Source organism: Lutjanus erythropterus, chromosome 6 (assembly GCF_056507025.1).
Source record: "Lutjanus erythropterus isolate fLutEry1 chromosome 6, fLutEry1.hap2, whole genome shotgun sequence".
Taxonomy (NCBI): Eukaryota; Metazoa; Chordata; class Actinopteri; order Lutjaniformes; family Lutjanidae; genus Lutjanus; species Lutjanus erythropterus.
Genome location: NC_139322.1, coordinates 34,786,012 through 34,813,168, shown reverse-complemented (window position 1 = coordinate 34,813,168; position 27,157 = coordinate 34,786,012). Strand labels below are relative to the sequence as shown.

The following is a 27,157-nucleotide window of genomic DNA, read 5'->3' as shown; positions in this document are numbered from 1 at the left end:
TATGAACTCAAAAATATGGCAATTGATTGCTCGTTTTTATTTTTGAGTATTGCTAACTTGTTCAGGTTTACAGTGCATGTGTTATACAGTAATCCTGAATAATCTTGAGCAGATGTTGGGGGTGGGGAGCTGCAAACACCAACGTGATTGTTCTAGGGAGGTCATGACTTATAAAGTTGGGAACCACTGGGTTAAAGGACCAGTGTGTAAGATTTCGTGGCATCTAGTGGTGAGGATGTAGACTGCAACCAATTGAATACCGCTCACCTCACCAAAAACACATGGGAAAGGTTAGCCTTTAGGGCTTTCTGCTAGAAAGTTCTTGGCACGTCCTAGCAGAAATCTCACTATTTTAACCAAAACCATGATTTTTGTTCCTAACCCTAACCAAGAAAGACTTTCTCTAGCAGAAAGCCTTGAAGGCTAACTTCTCGCTGTAGCTTACGAGAAACTATGTGACTGCTCCCTATCTGGAGCCAGTGTTTAGCCAGTGTTAGGTTTGTCCATTCTGGGCTTTTGTCGAAGCATGGTGGTTTAACAAAATGACGGATCAATGGAAGTATGTTGGCAGTTACATCGTATGAAGTGGATGCATCTATTTTCATATGTTAAGGGGGTATTAATGAGCGGTAGGTCTTACACACTGGATCTTTAAGGGCACATCACTTCAACAGAGACTCTAAATGGACAAGTCACCATCTAGCTGTGAGCTTATGGCTTCTCGTGTCTGGCATGATATGGAACAATCAAGTTTGTGGTCATCATGGTCACCTATCTTCAGGCCAACCTTTTTGCTAAACTGGGTGGATGACCATCATTGAGTCAGGATGTAGGGATTCTTTTGTTTTAGTGTTTAGTCCCCTCCCTCCACAGATTGATAGCTTTTTGCCCTCATTGCCACCCCAGCCTCACAGATAGCCAGCTGCAGCGCCATTCCAGCCGGTAATTTAGTAAAACCTTCTTCTGAGATGTGGTTTATCTTCAGGTAACCCCCCGGCCTGTGCAGAGCCACTCCGTGCAGGTGGGAGAAGAGCAGAGCTAAGTCACTTGTCAGCGTGTAGTGAGATACCAGCCTCAGCTCAGCGGGGATGTCAGTTTCCTCAGAGTACTCGAAAATGGCCGCCATGTATTTGGACAGGTCCTGGCCACTGGCTTTGGCTCGGCCCACCTCCTCTCCGATGAGCTGGACAGCTGCATTGGAGCTGAAGGTGTAAGACCCAAAACCTAGTCCATATTCCTCCTCATCTTCGTCGTCACCCTCTGGCCCTGGAGGCTCAGGCCTGTAGCTGAGGCCACGAGAACAGATCACCAAGATGAAGTCGCTCTCCCGGATCTGCCGGCAGTGCCAGGCCATACCACCCTCCTCAGCCACACTTAGAGAGTCCCACAGGTCCAGGCACACCTGGGAAGAAAAAACATTTAATTTAACCCCACCCTACCTCATAATAAAGAAAAAGAGAAACAAAGAAGTGGACAGTATAATCAGTAGCTTTGTAAGATGTTGCTAAAATAATGTCCAGTGCCCGGTAGCATAAATCACCGTAAGTTTAAAACAAGCAAAACACTGCACCAACAATCGCTTACTACATACCTAATATGTGTACTATTTTTCAACGTACTTTTGTGTAAATAAATAGAAGTATGCATCTTTTCAAACGCATTGTTCAGCATGTATGATGTCAAGTGCTAGTTGATTCCTTGCCAGCTGGAGACTCGTAACCATGGTCACCCAACATTGAACTAATTTAAATATTGTAATATTTCATTGGAAATATATGCACCTCGCATGCTATGTATTTAATACTAAGGTTTCAGACATCTATATTAAAAAATTACAATAGTAAAATATTTCCTGGATGGATGCAGTCCAACATTCTTTACTTGACAGCATTACTGTCAGTGTTAGCTGGGGTCTCCAAATGGACAACAAATAGAATACAAGAAGAAAAAGAAAAGTCAAAGTGGACATAAAATGTTGTCCTCCTCAAGGAACAAATATGCACAAGCTAAAGATGTGGCCAAAAAATTAATCTAACTGACAAAATCGCTGCAAGAAATTGTGCTGTGAAATAAACCTCAGACGACAAAATAAAGAAACATGAAGCTAGCTACAAAGTTGCTAACACCAAATCTAGATACTCTCAAGTGACTTAGAAGTTGCACATTTTCTAGTGTCCAGTGAGTTTTCCCTGATCTGAAAAATGTGTCTTAGTGTCTCCTCAGCCATTGTGCCATGTTCCACAAATTATTTTACATTTAAGGGACTGGTTTGGGTCCCTTAAAATTTTCTGAAGAAAATGGTTGCTAAGGATCTTCTAGCAACACATAATGGAATAAGGAAAGAAGCTAAGGGCAAAGGCATCCATGGTTGAAAATTTGTAGTTTTATGCATCGGGCACAGTCGTTTATCTTTTTTGTTTCTAAGTTGATTCTGTCTGTCTGATTCCTCTGAAACAGAACACCTGTATACAAAATGCGGTAGAGCCATGAAATGTGACGTCCACTACCTGCGTGGCCATGTGCTGTTGTATAAACGCCCCTAACTGCATGACGGCTTTGACATGAGCAGGGCCGTCATAGCTGCTGTAGCAAATTAGAAGACGTGGAGGGGTCAGTCTGTTTCTGGGCAACGACACCACCTCCTCCCGAGTCCCGCTCTCTTCATGATGTTGCATGTCACACGAGGCTGGTAATGGCAAAGACAGGCCAGAGGTACAAGGAACATTCTCTGTAAAATGAACAATTATCACGATATTAAAAATTAGCCTTCACAAAATGCAAACTGACTTTACATGAAGTATTTGGTATTTGGTCTTTCCACCTGGTTTCATGAAAAGTTTCCTCATGTGCAGTTTGGGTCTCCTCCTGGTGAGAGCAGCCAGTAAGCCCAATATGATGGCCACCACAGCCAGGCACAGCGGAAGCAACAGAGCCAAGGAGGGAGTGATGGAGAATGGTGAGGCACCTTCGGAGGATGGGGAGGTTGTGATTACATGACAATTAAGTGACAGACCTTAAATAAATGAATAATATCTTGTAAAGAGCTCATTGCAAGGGTGAAATATGGTTTCAGTATCATCACAGTCATCGTCAGCAGTAGCTTGCATAGGTCACGTGAAATCATGGGTGGCAAGTAAATGCGACTTCACCACATCAGGAACATTTTGGTATGACAGGGACAAGCAGTTCTCACCAAGACTGTTCAGGCCGAACCCCGTCTTCACACATTAGGTACGTTCATTATCACTCAAACATGGCAGTGATGATGAGGAGGACCCATTCCTCTTGGTGGGTAAACTTATTGAAACTTTGTGAACTGACACCTGCTGCTCAATGGGCACTTTGCAGTCTACTAAGTACTCATTTGGCTGGCATCTAAACTGTTGAAACCTCACTACAAGATTTGACAACAGGATTACTGTACTCGAGGCCAAGGGTGAGACATTGAAGAAATGCAAAATTACTCATGGCTAAAACAGAAGACCTGGAGTCGAGGAGTGGACACCAGATTCTGTGCATGGTATCCCAGAGAACCACAAGGCACAGCATTTATGACTGACCTTTCCTTGATATGCAGGATATGGATATTCCTGATGGACCAGAGTTGTTAGACCGGGCACTGGGCATGTTAGGCAGGCTCAGGTAGAGTCCTGTCTGGACACTGGAGAAATTCCCTGATATCCCCGATAGAGGGCGACACAGGAGTGCATTTACACTTCTGTCCCATCCTACTCTTACCAAAATACTTCTATCCCCTCCCAGTCCCCCAACAGAGTAAAAACAAAATTCCAATTTCACAAAAGAATGATTCCCATCCCTTCCCATTTCCATCGATCTACACTGCCCACATGACATTATGTTTTATATATAAAAAACGGACCTGTTATTATTATTTGCATTCTCGCCCGCTCCTGTTGACTTTTTCCCGTAAAGTCCTAGTGAATCAGGAAATAGTTACTGAAAAATGTCAGCCTCTAATCCCTGAAACTCCAGGATGGTTAACCACATGACACAAACAGATTTTTGTTTTCTGTTCCTGACACACAACAGCTGAATAGGCTCTTGAATCTGGGCAGCTAAGGGCTTTTGAGACCGATGTTTTTCTTTTAAGCCATCACTAGAGTGAGTTTAAACGATATTTCGGATCTGTTTTATTTTTCACCTATTTTACTAAATGTATTTTTCCTCAACATTTGCAACTGCATATTGAATGCGAGTTAAGAGATGGCTGGTGTGTTTTTTTTCCACTGCACTTTTCATTTGTTTCATTTTCATTTTTGTCAAACAGTTTATTACACAGTGTCGTAACATAGCACCTGGGGGTTCAGACAGACTGGCTTACACCATGTTGAATTAAGGCTGACAAAACAATTAAATTGTGTTCTTGGAACATCCACAGGATTCAGGTTCCAAAATTTTTTACTATTTAAAAAGCAATAGCTTGATGAATTCATTTGGAGCTCATTCAACCAATACCTGGAACAAAATAAAATAGTTTGGATGTTAAACTGATGACCTAATATTCTTTATGAATGTGGGCATAAAGTACCCAAATAATTTTCCCTGACATGAAACTTAGACACGACTACTCACCAAACAGCCACCAATTGAAAAGACATCTTTAGTTTCAGTTCCAACAACCAAACACTGAAGAAAAGAAAATACCATCCTGTCACCGTCCTCTGGCTCTGGTGGCTAAAACATGTCTGGACACTGAGACAGCGGAGCAGACACATCCCCCAGCATTTCAAAACACAGAGAACTGCTAATTTTTGCACGATTTTGAGACCTAATTTTATATACTTTATATATATATATATATACATATACATATATATACACATATATATATATATATATACATATATATATACATACATATACATACATATATATACATATATATACATATATATATATATATATATATATATATATATATATATATATATATATATATATATATATACATATATACATATACATATATATATATATATATATATATATACATTTTTTTTTTTTTTTTAATAATTCAAATTTGGCTGGGTAGTTAATAACACATTTTAACTCACACATTTATTGTTGCTTTACATAAACTTTAATACCAGGAACTATTGATAGTTATAGTGATTTGTAGTTATGAGGAATTTATCATATGTGCATGAAGAACATTCAGTCCACCTTGACTGAAGTCACATTATAACTATCTTCTTTTTAATAATTTAAATACTCCTGCTCTCATCTCCTCTTTCTCTCTCCTTCACTTCTATCCATCCCCCTTCTTCTTTCTGCCTCCCATTCAACTTATTAGTGTAACACAATATACTGCAGGTGTGTAAGTTACTGCTGACAATGACCGCAATGAGGACCTGTTTTGGTCACAGCACCATGCATGTTCGATACAAAATAAAGGCATTTTAATTTTGCACATGTATAGTGTGCCTTCGTTTTTGAAGGGGTCTGTGTTTTTTGATGCCATAAGCCCTTCATAAGATAGAATAAGCATAGTACACCAGAAGTTTTCAAAGAGGACCTGTGCGCGATTACCACAAAGACACGGGACCCCTTCTTTGTCTTTGTCTGTATATAGTTTGACACTTTAGGAAATAGACTTACTTGCATTTCTGCCAAGAGTTAGATAAGAGGATTAATACCACTGTCAAATCTGTAGCCAAATTACTGAGCAAGAGCTGGGAGTCAATTATTTTAGCTTAGCATAAAGACTGGAAGCAGGAGGAAATGACTACCCCGCTCACTCTGAACTTTGCTTACCAGAACCTGTAAGACCAGAAACTGAGCGGACTATAATAATGGATCAAAGCCTCTGGCCACCAAGATCTAGTTCTATGATTAGCATAGAGGCACGTGTGGAGTATGGATCTTCTTATTTTCTCTACATGAAAGCAAGTAAGAATATTTTCCAAAAATGCAGGTCATATAGAGGCATCAGTATTAAACTGAGACTTTCATAACCAGTGTAAAACTCTCTTACCTTTGTGAATATGCATGACTTGAACATTGAATATTTTCCTCACTGCGTCCACTTCATTAGCTGCAATCTGTCAGACAAGACGTGCTGAGCATCAAAGTTCATTCTTGAAAAATTGTTGTTTGACAGAATAATCTTAGACCTGCATTTTGGCACTTGGGGGCAGTGTAACAAGCTGTAAACATAACATGCCTTTAAATGGGTCACTTTTACCATCTCCAGAGAAGAGTTCATATGAGATATTTAGGAACATTTTTAGGAAGTTTTTTTTCTGAATTTTCTGAGAGCCTCATGTTCATGAGTTGTGACCATACTTGCCAAACTTGAGACCCCAAAAAAGAGAGGATTTAAAAAACAAAACATTTGAGTTTCAGAGACTTTATTCCCTGGATCTTGTTGACTGTTTAAGATATTTTAATAACATAATAATAAATACCCTGCATAGAATTTTTATGTTAAATACTTTTTAATTCTCAGGAAAGAATACAGGATAAGTTACCAGTTTGCTGTGTACGTGAATGATTCTCTGGCATAAACTAATAGTCATGAGTTTTCTTTGATTCATTTATTTTTTGCCCTGCCCTAAAAGAAAATTGATGTGGCAGACTTTACAAAATGTGTGCCCCTTTCCTTTAGATCTTTCCTTAATTCTTCTTAGTTTGCTATAAGCTGTGTTGTCCGGGTGGAAATGGTAGACTTTCAGAGTTGTAGGGTTTATACATGCTGTGCAGTGGCAGAAACAGGTTGTGACAGTGAAAAGGAGAAAAAAAAAAAAAAGGTGGGAAATTTTGTCATAAATCCTGAGAAAAATGCAAATTGTGACCCCAGGAGGTAACGGAGAGAGGGCAACAAAAAACAGGAGTTTCCTGTTTTCTGATGTTTTCAGTTATGTTGGAGGCCATGGAATATCAGCAGATGGTAAGTTAATATATTGCAACTTTAGTCATATAAAGTTTTCTTTGGAATTTTGGAATTTGTCTGAGGAAAGTGTCGATATTCCCACTGGCTTCATCTTTTCATCATGCTTTTGCCTTTCCTGCATATTGTAGCAGCTTGCTAAAATATTAGTCTCTGTGGCCTTTAGACACCGCCTACCAGCAGTGTTCTCATGACTTAACCACTTTAATGGCAAAAATATTTGCTACGTTCTCATGGGGTTGTGTTTTCCATGTTTCCAGGAGGAGCTCCTTTGAATGTCACCCTCTTGTTGGGTTCACAACATCGTGAACTGGAAGTTTTCTGTTTGCTCTTAGTTCACATCTTCCATGTCATGACCACAAGCTCATAAGTTCTATTTTGAAGGCATCAATTGACCAAAATGACCAAAATAAGTTGGAAAATGATCAAAGGCCCTGTAGAGCAGAGGAGAAGCACAGTCTTGAGTGATTCATCTGTGCGTGCCTCGCCATGAGCGCCCTCGTCAACCTGACACAGCCATTTGATATATTCCTAATGTATCACATCTACTTATTCCCTTTTTCTGGACCTTTCAACCACCTTAAATAATGGTGACCAAGCCAACTCAATAACGTACTTACCATCCCTCCCGATTTTTCCGTCAGACTCCCATATTTCATCGTCCTCTCCTGGTATTATCCTGGGGTCACAATTCATCTGTATTTCTCCTGATTTAGCTTTTTTGTTATCAGAACCTGTTTCTGGTACTGTGCAGTGTGTAAAAGCAGACATCCTGGAATGAAGAATTTCCATTTCTTGCCAAAAGTTTTAATGGAAAGGGACATACATCTTGTGAACCTGCCATGTCAATTTTCTCTACAGGACAGGGGCGAAAAATGAAGAAAAATGATGAATATTAGTTCATGCCAGAGGGGCAAATTACTCTGTATTCTTTCCTGAATATTAAAAGGAAAATGAGAAGCATTTAACATAAAATGTTGTTGCAGTGTACCTATTATTTTGTTATTTTCATTACCTAAAAGTCATCAGAATGCAGGAAGTCTAAAACTCAATTTTTTTTGAGGGACGATGCTGAAACCCCCTGCTTTGGTTCTGAAATCCTCCCTATTTTTGAAGTCTTAGTGTTCGCAAGTAGGCTCTGTAACAGCTGAGCAAACTCCATCTGCAGATGGTTGAAGTGTATAAAATGAGGAGGAAAGCTCCAGAGAAAAGCCAGAAGTGGACCTTGAGTTAAGATTATTCTATGAAACTACAAGACATGTTGTTTCAAGACAAAGAATGAAAATAAATAGTACTGCCCACACGACATATTTTTGACACTGGTATTTCAATATTTATCAAACACAAAGCCACCTGAGGGTTGTATTCACCTAATAATATATTTCATTTAAAAGCAATTATAGTTTTCTACAGTATGCAATCAATGTGAAATGCAGATGAGCAATAATCCACTTTTATTTTACCTCACAAGTGTAATTGGTGCCTTCTTGAAGGTCATTCAGCTGATAGCTGTGGTGAGTCCTGTTTTTGGAGGAATTCTAAAGAAATTAGAGAGTGGTTAATACAATAAATAGTTAAAGGGACATATCTTGAGTAACTAGATCATAATTTTTGGAAAGTGACACTCGTTTAAAATTTTTTAACTTTATATTTTTGGTGCTTTTGAGCACCACAAGCTGAGCGCTATTATGTCCTATTATATCAGAGGGAAGCACCTGAGATCTCTAAAACTCTGCAACTCACACCAAAACTAACATTTCCGTAATCTTAAAAAGAGAAGCAACAAGATATTAATGAAAATAAAACTGCAAAATATAAAGATGATGAAGTTGAGACCACTCACTGGTGTTATGTCTGTGTATTTCTTCATGCCGTTTGCGTAACACAGTGAGAAGTAGCTCCTGATGCCCAGGTTTGGGGGAGCCAGGTTAAAGGTCACGGTGATGGCAGTCCCCTCCTGGTGGACCTCTATATGTTTGGGGTACCAGTCTACGAGCAGACCGGAAAATATTGACAGATATTGCAAAGCCGATCACAAGAGGAAACATTTAGTCACAAGATGGAATTTCTGTACCTGACTGGAGTTTATTTGGTTTCAAGCATTTTTTTCTCACCTTTCTTGCACTGCTCAAGACTGTTCTTCTCTGCACATGCTGCAAAACCATAATGTGCAAATATAAATTCACCAGTGTATTGACAAAAGTGTTAATGACAGACATATGAAGAAAAGTGCCATGTTTAGAAAGCAGACAAGCTCTCTGATAATAGAGGGCTAAAGGTAATTATAATTACATGCACTGTAAATAAGCCCACAGAGGGAGAGACTTAGATTTTAAAGGTTGCCCTGAAGCACCATAAACTCTGTGAACTCCACTGAAACTGCAGTATGCATGTGTGTGTGTCTATGTCTTAAATGATAATGTCAAGCCTCGAGCCTGAATGGGTCTTACAGCGTGTGGAGAAGATCTTGCTGTGGTAGAACCTCTCCCACTCCTCAGGCACTGGCAGGGCCATGACGGTAACTGCATACTGTGCCCCGAGCGAGAGGCCAGGGAAAGGGTCTGACTTGTACACCTGCAGAATACACCGGCAGTCATGGCCTTGGTTCTCATGAAACACACTGCACACTTTTATCTGATAAGATTAGAGTTTTTGGCATGTGTTTTATTAGTGGGGGAGCAGAGCAGCTTTCTCAGCCAAAACCTCAAATTGATGTTATATATTAGAGATATATAATATAATATATAAACCACAATAAATCTTAGAAAGATTAGATGGGCCTGAATGATGAATTGTCATTTTAATCTGATGTGATGTCATGCTGGGATGTTACCCATCTTCAACTTTTTCTCTCTCTTTAAGATGTATAATTTATTGTATTCTTTGATCATCCCCCCCCCCCCCAATTAATACATTCTTGATTTATAATTGGAATGAAACCTGGACTTGTGCTAGTGTTGCAGTACTTGAGAACTGTCTTGGTTTCGAGACTTCAGGCAAATCTTTGTGTAAAAGGCCTTTAAAGTAGCGATACGTGGCCATTGCATCAGCAAAAATGAGTGCAGCAGTCCAAATAGTGAGTTGGAGCAGTAAATGTTAATTAAATAGGTTGTAAACCTATTTCATATACAATCGATGGTTGAAAAAAAAATGATGTTAATTTGATCTCTGATTAATGTTAAACAGACATAAAAAATAGTTTTTCCAGTCCGGAAAGGAAATTTCAAAGGCAAACACAGCGGCTGCAGTGTTCTTGTCAGCTGAGATGAGTATATCAACTTAACATGTTAAGTTGATCCTTGATCTCTGATGACACATTGTGGTCATTTTATGATTTATTACAGTAATTATATTACAAATTTCACCTTTAAACCACAAAGGGTTCATCTGCAAAAGAGAGTAAAAAATGTTTATACCTGTACTTGAAATAGGCGGAGCTGAAACTGGAAGTGGGCGATCTTCCTTCATCAAGAGTACAGACTGTGACAAATTTTACTGATGATACTTGTACTTATAATTTTTAAAACATTATCTGCACCAGAGACTGGTTTGCAGACTACTTAGCTCCAACATAAACACTACATACTACGGTAACTCATTTGGCGAGAGTTATCCGTTGAATCCACCGTGCACTGGTCTGTGCCATGGTTTTGATCCGTCCTCCACATTGCTTCATGCCCCACAAGCACCATTTCAAGATAGGATCCTTTTGCCCGCCTAATTATGTTGACTTGATCAGATTTTTAAGATTTAGTCCTCTTTCTTTGATTTTTGTACTTCTGCTGAGCTTAACTGGGCTACATAGTCAAATAGTCTCTTTTTTGTCTGTTTTTATGATTACCAGTCTGCACAGGGAGTTTTATTATGAAAATGGACTGGATTCTCTCTGCTGTTCCTGTGTCTGACTTCCTTTTGCACTGCACAGTTTGACACAGCATCTGTCAAAAATAGACTTGGCATGTTTGAAGCGCAGCAGAGTGACGAGACGCCTCTGGGATGCACTGCTTGTCGAATCAGAAGCATTGTGACGAATGGCAGCGACCGACTCTGGGGGATTCAGCGCAGCCGTAATGCAACACGGCAATGTCCGGTGGAATCGCAATGTTAGAGATGTTAATTCTTTAATCCTGAATCATTCAGGGAGTGCCCTAATTTACAATAATGTTAAACACAAAAAGAAAAAAATGTAGCATGACAGAACTTGGTCTTGCCTTAGTCTCGCCTTGACTTGGTCTTAACCCCTCGAAGTTTTGGTCTTGTCTCTGTCTCGATAGTCTCTGGTCTTGGTCATGACTTGGTCTCAGTTTAGGTGGTCTTGACCAGCGTTGGGCAGTAATATATTACTCAGTAATATACAGTAATATCATTATTTTTTTAAGTAACAAGTAGTGTAAGGGATTACTACTTCCAAAACAGTAATTATTTTACAGTTACTAATCCAATTAAGTCTGAGTTACTGGGTTACTTTTGATCCTAGGTAGATTATCTTATGATGACTTTATTTTGAGTGTGTTAGTATTATTATTACATTTTAAAGGAGTAATAAGTAAAAAGTAACTAATTACACTTCCTGAGTAACTTGCACAACACTGTTCTTGACCAACACTGACTTGTATTTGTACAGCATGGTTGTTGCACTTGTCAATTTTTAAGGACAGAAATCTGTTTACACACAGTACCAAGTCAAACACAGTACACAAAATCCTTTTGTGGACAGATGTTTAAGCACTTCATGTGGTTTAAATGTATGTATGGATTGCTTTTGTAGACTGTGAGCATAGTGAATGATGTTGTACACATGGTATATAAAATCCTTCAGGACATTCTCATAAAACATTAAATAATGGGTTTCACTTGGCGTAGCTTCTCTAATGGTATTTATTTACAGATTTTGGGTCTTCATTGTAAAATGTACAGCTGCCTCCTCTGAGGACATATGTTTTGTTGGTGATCTCATCCACAAGATAGCATTATTTCAAATAATATGTCAGAACACCAATAAACTAAAAGGGGCAATGTCTTTGGTAAAAGACGAGTGGGAAAGATTCAGAATCAATTCACCTACAAAAAAGCTCAAAATAGATTCAGATGGAAAGTATCATAGGTCGATTGTTGTTTATCCAAACTCAAAATTAGCTGTGACCATTCCTGTTAGTAAAAATCGTGAGAACTCTCTCCAGCTTGTTCACAAGAATTCGTGCAGTCAAAAAACAACATCCGAGACAGGAAATTAAGCAAAGACCAAAGCAAGCGGCGCCTTTCATACCCTTTGAGCATGTGACGCCGGCAGGGAGAGGTTACGGTGGAAGAGAAAGAGCTGACAGGCAGCACTGGACCCTCCCAGAGCCTGGAGGGACACCTGAAAGCCTCGCAGGAACGCGATCCCTGCAACAAACACAAAAGGGATAGAGAGAAATCAGTGTCACGGGAAATCCATCTTAAATGCAAGTGCTACACCAGTTCAAAGCATCGTGAATTAGGCCCAAATGTTTAACATGAAAGACTATGACACTCATGACATGCCGAAGCCTCAGTCATACACAGAATGTCTCTCATACTTTGAAGCGTCCTCATGATGCAAAGCATAATTTTTACCTTTCAGTAATAATTTACTCTATGTCACCTGAAATAAATCCTGTTTCTGTCAGAAACTGATGTAAGAAATTACTTTAGGGGCGGTAACTCTTGTCTGAAAAGATAAATAAGTTTTAAAACTGTCTAGAGTAACGAAACCACTATGGCTTCCCCTTCAATTTAAAGACTATGCAATGTGTCCTTAAAGTTCCCTTGAAACGGCTAGCGGAGTGCTTATTGCTTACGTGTTTCCTGTAAAACAGGCAGCCAGGAAGGGACTTGTTGCAGACATGGACTGGAGTTTACAGTAACCAAAAGAAGCTAAATGCTCATTTATGCTCTATGTTAGACACGCATACAGATATTGACCGAGCCTTCTGTCCATACTTTCCGCTCATTTGATCCATACTTCTGCATGGTTTCTAAAAGCTTACGGATATGGACACAGTACCCTCCGTAGTTGTGGGGACAGTGTAGCACTATAGCCAAAAGTTCAAGTAAGACAACCACGGGACACAACAACAAAGTTTTAAATCCAGTAGTATTGTAAATGATGTTCATGGTCAATTAGGCAGCGAAAAAAAACATCTGTTTGTTGTGGTGCACTTAATGGCTGCACGGACCACCATCATCTACAACGCTGCCTCCACTTTAGTCTGTTTCTCAAGAGGTATATTATTACAACCTCCTCCTGTGTCGCCATGACTCTTCTTTTTCAGGGTTGACTCTGAGCGGTGCTCTCTTGTGGATGATCGTGACCAAAACAGCCTCCGACACCAACAGAGTTTGATGACAGGGAATAAGCTACAGTATCAGGAGGGGGGTTTCATGGTGGGTCTGGCTCATGACTAACCTAGGTAACAGCAATTAGTGGTTAGCTAGCTTACTTTAGCAACAAGTAAAGCTATCTTTCCAGCAGGACACTCTGTAAACGACCTCGGTACTTTCGGTCTCCGTGGCTGAGTTCGTCCCAGTGACGATCACATTCACAGGGAGGCTGTTGTGTTGTGTTCTGTTTCCCACCAATGGCAGCTAACAACTTTAGTTAGCTAAAGCTATCTGTCCATAAGGAAATCCCTGTAATTGAATAAGTTAGGTTTAGGGTTAACTTAAAAATAAGTTGAAGCTGAAAAGCCAGATGACATCAGAAGGGGAAACCTGAAAATCTTTTCTCCACAAAATATTATAGTTTCACCTAAATCAGTTATACAGTTGTATATTTGTACAATCCTCCTGCATACTCTACTGCATCATAAGGAAGACAGCATTTCACTGGATGCAATTTTGGTGTACACCCCCTATTGAGAGTCGTTTTTAATCATTTTCCAGAGAAAGACAAATTCTGAGATCCCATTAAAAATACCCATGAATATCTACAAAACACTTCTTGATCATTGTTGTACCAAATACAAGGCAATACAAATGTGAAAAAAATAGTTATATATCCATTTTGATTTCACTTTAAAACAACTTTATACAGAAATAGGCATTAAAAACTAGGAAGAGGGGTATTTGTATGTAGTTATCAACATACCATAGTGACTGGGCTTCCAAGAGACAACAATAGTGTCAGATTTTGGGTTTGGCTCATGTACAAACTCAACCTTCACATCATTCGGTGCTTGGACAAAGTGCTGACAGATTGTTGGATCTTCTTTTCCCAGCAGCTCGAAACATGGCCATGGAATACAACCTGAAGAGAAATGACAATGGATATGTAGATTCTTAAAATTCTGTACAAGTAAACTGTCTGTGACAAAGAAATTTGATTTTCTGATTTCCTTTTTGTATAATTCATTAAAAAAAAAAAAATCAAAGGAATCTTATTCCAGGGAGAATAAACCACGCTCTGTTCTGAGTGTTGTAACTAACCTCATCAAAAACGCTCAGAATTATAAAAATTATAAAAATCTGCTTTACGTGTAAATGAAGAAGTGTACCTGAGGGGTATACCGCAAATAAGTAAAATCTTTTTGGAGTTCAAACTCAAAAAATAGCCCTGAATTATAAAATAAAAGTGCACAGAGTGTTGATAAATGTCAATTACAACAACAAATGTGTTCTTTTCAGTACCTGTGACAAAAAAAAATACATAAATGCAAAAATCAGAATGACGTTTGTGCAGGGGACCGCTGTGATTGGTGGAACTCGCGTGGAGCTATGATGATTGGTCAAATTTGGTAAAAGTAGCAGAGTTTGGACTAAACTGCGGGGTCGCACGGAATTCACGAGGATTGGTTAAATTTGCATGAACAGGTGTGATCGCAACATCACAACTTCCGTATGTGATACAGGAATGCATTCTGTATGTGTAAAATAGAAAACACACTGGCCCATCGAACCCTGCAGACCATTCTGTGCCTTGATTGTCAATAAAGATTCATTTGAAAGCTCGGAGGCAGGTAGAAGTTTGTTTGCTGGCAATAATCCTAAAAATAATCTATTTATTTATCACTATTTTTAAACAGAATTTTCAATTTGATTCAATTTTTAAATCGTTGTTTTTTATTTCATGAATGCATTTTAAATTATGTACTTTTTGACTGTTTTATGTTTTATTTTATATTATGTAGTGAATTACTCATTAGTTTAGTCTGTTTATTCATAAATTAGTACCTTAATTTATAAACAAAAGTGTTTTTTGTACTTTACTATTTCTGTGACATTCATCCTCCCTATGTCTGAATCTTTTTTCGTTTCTCAATTAAAAAAATTAAGAAATTGAAATAAAGATAATAATAATTATTATTATTATTATTATTATTATTATGATAATAAATAAAGCTGAAAAATGCTTTGACACTAAAGGTTTGGTAAATATTTGACATGGGATTACCTGGAGTTGAAGAGTTCTTGTATGTAATAAGCCAGAGGCTTAGCCTAAGATGTTTGGCAGTTGTTTTTTATAACAAGTGTTTTCTCCTTAGTCTAACCTTTGTTCAGATCCTAATATGAAGTGCAAACAATGTGACTGTCAATCTGCTTATCGCCGTGCTAATGCTCTGGACTGTAGCTCCAAGTTAAAGATGTGCAAGATAGAGACCTCGAGGGCAGGAGGAGAACAACATGTTCCTGCTGCCAAAATATGTCTGAGCAACTACGATGTAAGTGCAGTCGATGTTTTGACGCAGTTTCTGATTAGCCCACAGTCCAGTGCAGCCTATCTGAATCAGACTTACTTCCAAACGCTTCGATGGAGTTAAAACCTAGAGCCCTCTTGACATCAGCTCTGGTTATTCTGCAGTATTCACATCCAGGTCCTCCCTGCAATGGAAAGAGACAGAATTCATTCAGACTTTGCACTTTCAGCTGCATTGTTGCCTTTACATACCGAACGTTTTTGCAAACTGTGTCTATTTCAAGTCAGGTGAACGACCATGGATAAATAAATGTCACCTAATTTAAAACTGCGTGAGACTGCAAATAAAAAATACTGCAAAAATACTGCAAACAAACAAATACTGTAATGAAGACACAGCTCAAAAACAGATGTAAGCTAAAAGTCATGCACACCAACAAAAAACAGTCAAAGGGAAAATTCACCATTTCCTCAAAATTTTCCCCCTGGCTTGTAGTGTAATTTATCCATCTAGATTTTTATTTGTTGTGTGTTGCAGAGTTTTGGAGATATCAATCATAGAGATGTCTGCCTTCCCTCCAGTATAATGGAACTGGATAACACTCGGCTTATGGGGAAAGTAGTTCCGGTAGACTCCAGTGTGTTTTTCCAAAAATCATGACGTGGTTGCTCAAGATAATCCACAGAAACAGTGATCAATGTCTTATTGGTATTTAAACATAATTACACAAGGTCATGTTGCAAGTTGATGGATCACCATTGAAGTAGTAGTGGATGCATATAATCAAAAATGTCCATGCACTGATCAGACCTAAATGGGTAAGCAACTACAAGAAAAGAAAGACAACAACAGCAACAACAAAACAATTTATAACAATCAGAAATTACAGTTTGATTTATGTGTGAAACACACTTTCTTGATGTGTTTGTATTGTGGGCATTTTGTTTAGACATGGTGCAAATATTTTTAAGACAGATCTAACATCTATAACAACACATGTTGCTTGTGTTTTTTCACATAACAAGGGCTACATAGTTTTTCTTTGCACAAATAGACTGAGTATTGATATAAGATCGACCTTTTATCTTCTTATCGTTTATTCACATGTTGGATTCATATTATTTTGTATTTCTCACATATTTAATTTTTTTCAAAATATTAACAAACAATAACTCTGAGAACCCCCTGCTGAAAACCCACGCCTCGAACTATAATAATGGAATATTAATATTACTTGATTTATATGTTGTATTATTCATCTAAATTTGAAAAATAACAAGTAAAGCTATCAAATAAATGCAGTGGAGAAAAAACTGTAATACTTGCTTCCAAAATGTCGAGAGTAGAAGTATAAATAAACCTTAAATATACAGCCTCTACGTGCTTGTAAACTATTGGCAAGAATGTGCATATTTTAAGTATTCATATAATAAAGGTTCTTGAACCTCATGCCCCTGCCGTATATAATGAGCCAAGTGTAGACCAAAAAAAAAAAATCTTTAATTTCCAAACATCTGCACGTACTTTATGTCAATCTTTCAAGCCCTATATCAGCACTGACAGCACTGTCAGACTAAGTATCAGAATCAACATCACATTTATTGCCAAGTACGTTTTCACATACGAGGAATTTGCCTTGGGGTTTTGATGAGTAACAAGAATTATAGGTTATGGAAAATTCGTTGTACCTCTCAGGAAGCACAAGTATAAAAATCTAATCTGACAATAAAATATAAACACATACTATGAAATATGTAGTGTATGTTCGTATAATATGATAATATAATATAATAATATGACTGTTATTTATTGCATATAAATGGAAGAACTGCACAGTTTTGTGCAGGAATGTACAAACGTTCGCAGTACAAAATATAAAGATTGGAAGGCCGTAATACAAAAGATGTGTATTAAAGTAACGTATCATGTCAGTTGGCGCAGATTTTACGTCAATTTAACGTGTTTTGTCTGTGAGGTGTATGAGAGGCAGTGCCCGTGGTGGTCCCGGGCCTTGTTGATGAGACCAGCTGCAGTGCAGATGGGAAGAAACTGTTCTCATGACGTGAGGCTATGGTCCTGATGGGCCACAGCCTTTGTGCCGGAGGGGAGTGTTTTCAAAGGGTTTGCGTCCGGGGGTGGGAGTGGGGTCGGCCATAATCTTTCCCACTCGTACCACCTCGCTTCCTAACGTACAGCGCGCGAGCAAAACCTGAGCGAATGGAACATGAAAAAACGCCCAGCTATACTACAAGCAGTGTTGCAGCGTTGCCGTTTGTGATTTCTCCCTCTGCAAATGAGTAAGTTAAGATACAAGGTCAATTTATTTACCATTATACATCATTATAGTTGTATAGCGAGATTTAGATACAGTCCGTCTTCGCTAGTCAGATAAAAGTATGTGTTGAAGTTACGTATTCATAACAAAAGATTATACTATACAAAAAAAGTATTTAGCATACGCAATGACACAGAAACATACAGTTTAATGTGCTCATCAAACTAAAAAATAAACAGGATGGTCAGTCCGGACTTCTCAATTTAAACACTGTTGTTTATTTAGAACATTTGGTAATTATTTAGAATATTTTGTCATTTATTTAGAGCATCACAAGCAAGCAAGCATTTTTTTTTTAAACTCACAAAAGTTGAAATTCTAAATAATACAAATCTGTTGTTGCCTATTCATAGGTCAAAGCCTGCATGTCCCCGTGGAAGCTGCGCCTGTTCAGAAGGTTAAAGTTTTGGCATGGAGCTGTTAAATCATCCCCGCTAACAGAATCTAATCCCAACAAGTAACAACTATCAAGTTCAATTTCTCACATTCATAGTAAATTTAATGAAAATCAGCTCTGAATTAAATGACGTACAGTCGATTACATAGAGAAGTCTGCTTCTCATTTGTTTACAAGCGAACCATCAACGCTGCAATAAGGCAAACACAGATTCGTGGCAGTGACATACAGCAGCAGGTACGGCTAAGACGACGAGGCATTGATCTGCAGATGCTCTGGTTTAAGATGAAACAAAACTTTTCTATGGATGTCAGTTTTTGAGCGATGACAAAGGCTAAAATGTGGCCTGGAACAGATTAGTAGGTAAGCCTTGGTTTTAGTCTAGCAGTCGACTGATGATTGACGATTCGCAGCCCAAACCGGACGGTTAAGAAGAATGAGGAGTAAGCTTCAATGAAATAGGTTTTTCAAAAAATCATGAATCACTGCAACCACGAGAGGTCCTTGAGCATACAGTCATAAATTAGCGTAAAACGTTTTAGGCTGACGTGTCCAGTAATGCGTGCGATTAGCTGTGGACGACTCTAGCTCAGTCGGTCTCACCCACCGAGCATTTTTCCATTAAAAAGATGTTTAAAAAAAGGCTGTGGTCACCAGTGAAAAGACATTCAGACAAGGTTAAAAGGTGGAACATTTTTTTCCACTGACTATTCGAAGACATAAGTAAGGAAGTCATTGACATTGACTGAACACCCATATTTCAACTAGATTTCACTGGGATTTGCAATACCGAAAATGTTCACCCCCTACATGTGTAAATAACAGCCTATCATCCCTCACACAGAACCCACAGTCACAGTTTCCTGGTTGAGAGTCAGAAACAGCTTCGGCACATCAATCAGCGGTCTAACGTTGGCAGTGTTCCTCAGATGAAAGAGTCTGAAACCACACCCAGGTGTGTAACATGTGTTGATCTGGTTGGACAGGCCAGCAAACACTAACTCAGGTCTCTGTCTTTCTGTTTTTGCATTCACGTGTAGAAGTTCTGTTTTCAACTCATTCCTTCTTATTTTTTTAAATTGACTCACCCTGTTATTAATATTAGAGAGACAGACAAAAGGGAGCATTTAAAGAATGAGGGTTGTCTGGTGAAACAGAAATATTACATTGTGTGTCGTCTGCGTAACAATATTTGACATCATGCTGACTAATTATGTAAGAAAGAATTGGACCCAGACGGCTTCCTTGCCGAACACCGTATTCAATGTCAATTGTCTGTGACAGTCACCAAAACTAAACAAAAAAATTTTTTTTCATCCTACAACTGAACAGATTATCTGAATGATTAAACAAATGTGTATTTTGTCATTCAAACCACATTGTAGCCATAATATAGCCAGTTATTATAGTAATTTAGCCATGTAAATAAGGGGAAGAGAGCTCGTAGATGTTCAGACCGAGGATCAACCAGTTTACAAGTAGAGAACGCTGAAATCCTGTTTCACTGGGCATGATCCTCCCCAGGCAGCCCTGGCAGAGATAATACATATTAAAAGGCATAAATCATCTGTTATGATCCAAATATGATTAAGCAACAGAATGTGAGTCACACTGCCTGCATGTGGAAACCTCACTTCAAGCAGAGCAAACACCAGTGATGAGGCACAAACACATACAGACCTACAGTAGGCCCAAACAGCTGACTTGCCCTGCAGGTTTAGAGACCATAACTAGACTAACAGGTGGAGAAAATGAGAGAGGAAGAAATACTGTGGCCGCCCCAGGCATGAGAGAGAGAAACAGTGTGTGTGTGTGAATGGTGGTTCATACAATGGCAGTTAAACTGTCAAGTTAAGTGATATCCTTCAGAAAGCCTTTGTAGCCTAAGTAGCTGCTTGCACGCAAGCTCATGACAGAGCGTAATCAACGTGCTTGGCATGCATGGCACATCAGAGATCCTCCGATGGAACGCTCGCGACGTGGGTGGCTCTTCAATAACACAGGACACGTACTGGTGATAGAAGGGGGAAATTTATCTGGGTCGGCCAAAGTGAATCTAATCTGGTAACACTTAACAATACGTGTACCAATCAAATGCTTAACTAATGCATGACTCAAGAGGATTAATACATGAATTAATAGAGAACACAAACATATAATCAAGTTCTATTAAATGCAATGGTTGGAATGTTGGCAGAATTTTGCAAATCTCCGCTGGTTGCATCTGGTAGTTGTGGCGACATTGCAGCAGGTGCTTCACCATCTGTTGCCTGTTGGGGATCTGCGCTCTACTGAGTGACCTCAATTATAAACTTTCAACTTAAACCGTGTAACAGTGAAGGAGTCACGTGTGTCCACTGTGATCCTCCGCTCTGACACTTCAAAGGGTCTTAATCCACACACAAGAGCTGACAGGAACTTGATACGGGACAAGAAAAGTTGCCACCATTTCAAAATGACTGTGTGTCAGTCAAATAAGATTGCTGTGTAACACACTATCCTTAAAGTTCAGCTCGGGTCGACCCAGGCTGAGGCTCAAAAACAGTGCACCGAGACTCGAACAGGTGATCGTAGCATTCGTATCATTATCCCATTGCCTGGAGGTACGTATTTGAGTCTGTGTGTACAATATTTCTGACATTTCACCAAGAAACGCAGCAGCTCTAGGGCAGAACATGTACAATAAGACGGTGGTTCTGTCTTATTTTTGGAAAAGTTTGAATTCATCTCCTCCTTGTAGATGTAGAAAAATGACGGTTTGGTTGAACTGATGAGAGACAAACAGGCTGCAGAAGTTGTTTTGAATCTGACACGGTGGGGGATTTGAAAAGAACCTTTCCTCAGTCAAAAGACGCATTTATTATCCTTCAGACATTGAGGAATTTTCAGAAAAGACGGACTTTGTGTGTGTAAGAGTAAATCACATCAGTGGCAGACGTGCCTGGCTTTACGCCCCTCTGTTCTTTGCTGGAAAACACAAGCCTTCAATTAAAATATTTAATCTTTCTGCCTTAAATGGTACCTTAAGTATTTTTCAGCCTGGATCCATTATCCAATGTCTAAGTGACTAATGTGAAAAACAATTTTCGAAATTTGTTCAGTTTTGGGGGAGAGCGATGCACAAGAGTGACAGCTATGAAATGGGCCGCATCGTATCCCTTCTGGACTATCGTGGCCCGTACGCCAAAAGTGTGTTTTTTTACTGACAGGCCCAGATTGTTATTCCAAGTCTCTGACAGCGTTATGGAAAGGATTCCCACAGAGACAGACCTTTTTGTTTACAAATGAGTTCCTTTTTGTTTAACCAGAAACAGCAAATGAATCACCCTTGCCAGATACATCCGACTGCATTTATATATAAAAAAAGCAATTTTGTCCGAAAACACTTTTGATTCAAGCTGAACAGAAATAAAAGTAAAACTCAACAGAAACGGCTTGTCTTTTTGCTGTTCTGGCAATCAACAACAATTTGACAACTGTTTGGTTGAAATAAACCATTAATCCACCGCATTAGATGTGAAAATGTTCGGAAAGGAGCGACAGCAAGGCTGGACACATGGGCGGGTATTTCATGTCACAGTTGTTGGGGAAAATAAACATTTAAATAATAAACAATAAACACAAACAGATGCTGTGCTGCTGCCGGAAGACTGCTGACTAAGATTATAGCATGCATGGGAATAAAAATGTCACACTTTCCGATCGATGGCCTCAATAAAACTAGATTTGTTGCTTAATTCGTATATGAATATTTTTGCAGTAAAAAGAGAAATGTGGCTACAGGTAGTGGACCAAACCAATGTAAGGGATATCAAGGACAATGCAATCTTTCAAAATTTGAAAACATTGTTTTGAGTCTATAATTAGCACAAGTCTTAAATATTAAAATACTGATCAAACACTGACAGTATATTTCATTTTTTTTTTTATTTAAGTCATTACTAGGGTTTGGTAGTAACTGCATATTGGTAGGGACAAGGGTTGGTGGAAAGTGAGAAAAAATGTTTTTCGTGACTTTTATTTTGTTACTGTCAAGTTTGAACAAACTACATTTTACAGTGATCTATAAATGGAGTCTGGCATGTTTGATGAGAGGGAAAAATATTCTGTTTCTGGTTAAACAAAAAGGATCTTACTCTGCAAAAAATGTCTTATATCTGGAGGGAGCCTTTCCATGTTGTTGTCAGAAAGTCAAACACTAAGAATAACAATCTAAGAGGAGATAATTAATTGGTCAAAATTCTACTCACAGTGAGCAGAAAGGCTTTACAAGAAACTGGCTTAAAACTGACAGCACAGGAAATACATATGATGGAAAAATTACTTATTCTTTCAGAGGAAAAGATGATGTGTTTAACAGAATATGGGAAAAACGGATTCCGTTTAGAAATAAGGCATGGTCACTATATAGTTCTATTACAATAATGTAAATTATTGTATGATGCCTGAAAGGGACAGTTCACTCCAAAATCAAAAGTACATATTTTCCCCTTGGTCTGAAGCACTGTTTATGCATCTAGATAGTTTTGGTGTGAGTTGCAGAATTTTCTAGATAATGGGCCTCATGCAAGAACATTTTCATATTTTATTTTTAAATTTCGCTTACATTTATCTTACGAAGGGCTCAGAAGAACATGCCACGTCATATTCAACAAATGCTTGTAACTTCAGATAACTGCACATTATGCACCTGTGCATATTAGAGTGCCTTTGCATAAGACTTGTAAATTAACATAACTAATACCCCAGTTATACCATATATGGGTATATGCTCCATATGTCACTTCCTGACATGTAGGGCTTCCTGCCCCATATGTCAGGAAGCGTTCATTCATGAAAATGGCATCAAAGAGACAAAAGAAGAACTTAAAAAGTTTGGAATTTGACATCCTTCTTTTAGAGATCCATAAGGAAAATCTGTCATTTTAGCAGCATCAGCGGTGGAACTAAGAGACCTTCAAAGGCAAAGAGGTGGAAAAGGCGAATGCTGTAATGTCGTGTTACCAGAGGGTCGGGCTGTATGTGAGGATGTTCACCTGGACAGAGACTTGATAAACCTGCATGTGCAGATGTACGACCAATACACCTGACAGCAGGTAACAATAGATCATTGAATAAATCATGAGAATCTTTATATGTAAATTTACGATCATATTATGATTTGAAATGTAATTATTATTATGAAGTGTAATTATTTTTTTGAAATTCAAAATACCATCTATGAAATATACAGTCATTAGTAAAAAACTTCAGTTTGGATAACAGCAGACTGACTGCACATGACTCTATGACAGGTCTGGACCACTTGGAAATTGTGTTTGTATCTGAAAGAAAATTCAAAATACGAGAAGAATGGCAAATGCGACAAGTTCTCCTAAATCACTTGTATGCACCACTAGAGAACAAATCTGTCCGTACGGGTGGTTCTTGCATGAGGCCCAGTGATTTTAGAGGTATCTCCAAAACTCTGGAACTCACACCAAAACTGTAAAGATGTATAAACAGCACTACAGGCAAGAGGAAAAATATTTATTCCTTATATTGGGGGGGTGAATTGTCCTTTGAACAGGCAAACAATACACACTGTCCTCACTTAAGTTAAATAGTGACTTTAACTTAATTTATACTAGTCTTTACATTTTAATTGTTCACATTGAGTTTCCACAACTTTTAACCTTCATACTCATTTCCTTCTGTTATATTCACTTGTTTTTTTTCTGCATAAGTTGGTGGCAGTAACTTACTACTTCCTTTACCCAGGGTTATCAGTTTCTATCAGTATCTTTTTAAATTAAACTTTGATCAAGTTGTGAATTGTTCATCCCTTGTTCCAATATGTTTCACTCCTCAGGGGTTGTTTTTGTTCTTGTTTATGTACAAAGACAATAAAATCTAAATCTGGTCACACTTTGCTGTTTCACAATTGCCCATAGGGGTTACATTACAGCCCGTTTCACAGCTTTATCAGTCTCGCTCATTACCAGTTCCTAAAATTGTTGTCACCTTTAGTAATTTAGACTCAAAAGCACCAAAAAATATTGTTCAGGTTGAAAAATACCTAAGTTGCCCCTACTCTTGTTGAGAATGATCATTTCTGACTTCTGGGAAAGCGGCTCCCAGCAGGGTCACTTCTGACCCCTTAAAATCTTGCAACTTCTCCTTCTCAGGTTAAATCTCTTAAAATTTTAGGTGGGTTAAGATGTTATCCAGAAGAGTAAAGTCAGTGAGAAAGAAAAGAAAGGCAGAAAATTAGTTTTTTGAAGCAGCAATATATTTTTTATGCCTTCCGACTGTTTGCTCCAGACCTTTCAGATTTATCTTTCGATCCCATGGGGAGTCCTGACCCCGAGGTCGGAATGCTTTATGACCGAGCCGACCAAAGACTCATTTATTGTCCTGATTTATTAGAATATGTCTGGTACATTTTTCTTGTCGTTCACATTAAAAAGGCAAAGATTTGGAGAACATCTAAATCTAAATAAATCTGACAGATTTTTCAGATTTTTATTAAAGTGCTAAAGTTTAAGGTAACTAAACCGAAAACTTTCTCAAAACCTTTATCATCACTTCTACATACCATCATTATTTTTTACCAGCTGTTCATACAAACTTTGACTGAATATGTTCATCATAATTCATCCATTCTTGAGAAGTGGAACAAATCATGTCCTACCAAAAAAAAAACTTAATATAGCAACACTCTAATTCCAATTTGTGGTTAAAAAAAAAAGACAATTCTTTAAGAAATGTGGACCCCCATATGAACCCAGTTTGGAGCCTTAGATCCTCAGGTGGGGACCCTCTGGTTGTTCCAAGGCGAGGGCTTAAATCAAGGGGTGACCATGTTTTTGGGATCAGCGTTTTTTTGATTCTTTGAATCTTTTTTGTATTTCTATTAATTTATTTTGATATTTTTCTATTTTTTTTTTATATATCTCTTATCATTCTGTCTTCTCTCTCCTATGTTGTATTTTGCTGTGTTTTCTTTTTGTTTTTCTCTTGTTTGGCCTTTTGTTTGCTCTTGCTTTGTCTGTCAAAACACTGTGTAAACTATTTTTAAAGGTGCTATACAAATAAAGTAATTATTATGTTGAAAATTAAGCATTTTTCATTCCTATACTGTAAATGTCATGTACAAAAATGTCTTTTTTCTGGTTTCTGCATACAGGTTACACCCCAAGTTGCCAGAACTGCTGGATGCTGGTGAAAATAAACCATTTACATTTAGTGAAGAAGAAACAGGATAATAGCCAGTTAGAATATAACCCAGCCAGTAAGACTATATATTAATCTAATGTGTACAGTTTGAGGAAAGTTTACCCCGTCCAGATTAAGATGTTTTCTATTAAACACTGAAGCTGGTTTGCACCGACAATGATTCATTTTTAAACCTGATTAAAACATTGTTTCACTTTAAATTATGCTGCAACAAACTATTAAACTAGCTTCAAATTAATTAAAAAATGGCTAGTTAGTTTAGTTTTTACTCTAAACCTAGATTAAATTTAGTTATGCACAAAAGCTTTAAACTCCAATTTAAAATGTGATCCAGTATTAACTCTAAACTTAGACTCAAGGTGGTGTAACTTTAAAAGTGGTTGCCTTTTTCCTGATGGATTTTGGAAAATAATCAAGTTAAGGGCTAAACTCTAGTGCGATGATGCATCTCTTCTTTCTTTCACAATGTCACTTTTTAAACATGTTTTTGGCTGGCTAGCAAACAATGTAACTTGTTAGTTACTGAATAATGTAACTTTAAAGAAAATCTTTTTGGCTATCTAGCAATCAGTGTAACTTTTTACACATCTATCATTTTACTTTGTAGATAACCAGTAAACAATGTCCTTTTTACTCTTTAACTAACAATGTAACTTTTTTCACTTTTTAGCTAGCTAGCAAACAATGTCTCTGTTTCTTGAAAAAAACAAACAAAAAGAAACACAAACCATGAAACCATGCAAAACTTTGTTAAGAATACAGAACACTGGACGTTGTCCCCCCTCTTTTATTCTTACTAGGTCCCGACAGCACTCAACTTTATTTTTTCTTGATTTATTTTAATTTGGATCAGCAAATTTCTCAATATCGATTACACTCTTAAACTTCAGATTGACTATTCTGACCTGAGTCACGAGGGATTTTGTATCGTACGGTAACAATGTTTGTTCTTCGTTTCCCCCTCCTTATCGTAGGGTGGTGGTCATGACATAACATCATATCGCTGACATTAGTTTTTAATTAGGCAACAAAGCTTAAATAAAGTGCAATTTAAAATCAGGCTTTACTTATTTTAAACACGGTTTTGTGAAAGTCTGATTAGAATTTATCTCAGAATAAATTAATCTTTATTGGTCCAACCCAGTCAAAGTCCAGGTTTGTTGGCTGAGTGCTCAACAGCTTCTCTGCTGTACCTGAAAACCAGATGCAGCAGAAGGAGAAGCAGCGAGTTTAATAACAGAACAGGCTCCACAAGCAATATATTCCAGGACAGCTGTCATGTTTTAGTAGTTCTGGTCTGACTCTGCCTATATGTCAGTACAGCAGCACAAAATGTACACGCATGTGTTCATGTACACAAGGTTTGAAATGCAGCTTACCTGTTGTACACAGTCCAGACTGCAGTCCTGAGGAGTGATGGCCGCTGTGACATCATCCTGAGCCCAGAGCGGCTGACCAAGTGCCAGGAGCTGGTACAAAACAAGAGCTGCCGTCCACATGCTGCTACAGCCAACATCGCATTGTCCAACTGTGAGCTCCAGCACCTCAAATTCACACACATTAACACACACACACACACACACACACACACACACAGGACTGAGCAGCTGTCAAAGAGTGACAGGACCCTGGGAAGAGGAGGA

The 27,157-nt window shown here is 38.3% G+C and overlaps 1 protein-coding gene across 1 annotated transcript; it reads right to left on the bottom strand.

Annotated features, from left to right (window-relative positions):
- Nucleotides 1-469: 469 nt before the first annotated feature.
- LOC146325640 (interleukin-17 receptor D) lies at nucleotides 470-27,137 on the bottom strand. The gene is made up of 12 exons (XM_084721768.1): nucleotides 26,894-27,137; nucleotides 15,664-15,748; nucleotides 14,019-14,177; nucleotides 12,177-12,295; nucleotides 9,361-9,484; nucleotides 9,025-9,063; nucleotides 8,754-8,899; nucleotides 8,374-8,448; nucleotides 5,996-6,062; nucleotides 2,822-2,965; nucleotides 2,508-2,728; nucleotides 470-1,402 (listed from the first exon to the last, which is right to left on the bottom strand). The coding sequence occupies exons 1-12, from the start codon at nucleotides 27,011-27,013 to the stop codon at nucleotides 854-856; spliced, it is 1,848 nt and encodes a 615-aa protein (XP_084577894.1). The 5' UTR covers nucleotides 27,014-27,137; the 3' UTR covers nucleotides 470-853.
- Between the last annotated feature and the right edge of the window lie 20 nt (nucleotides 27,138-27,157).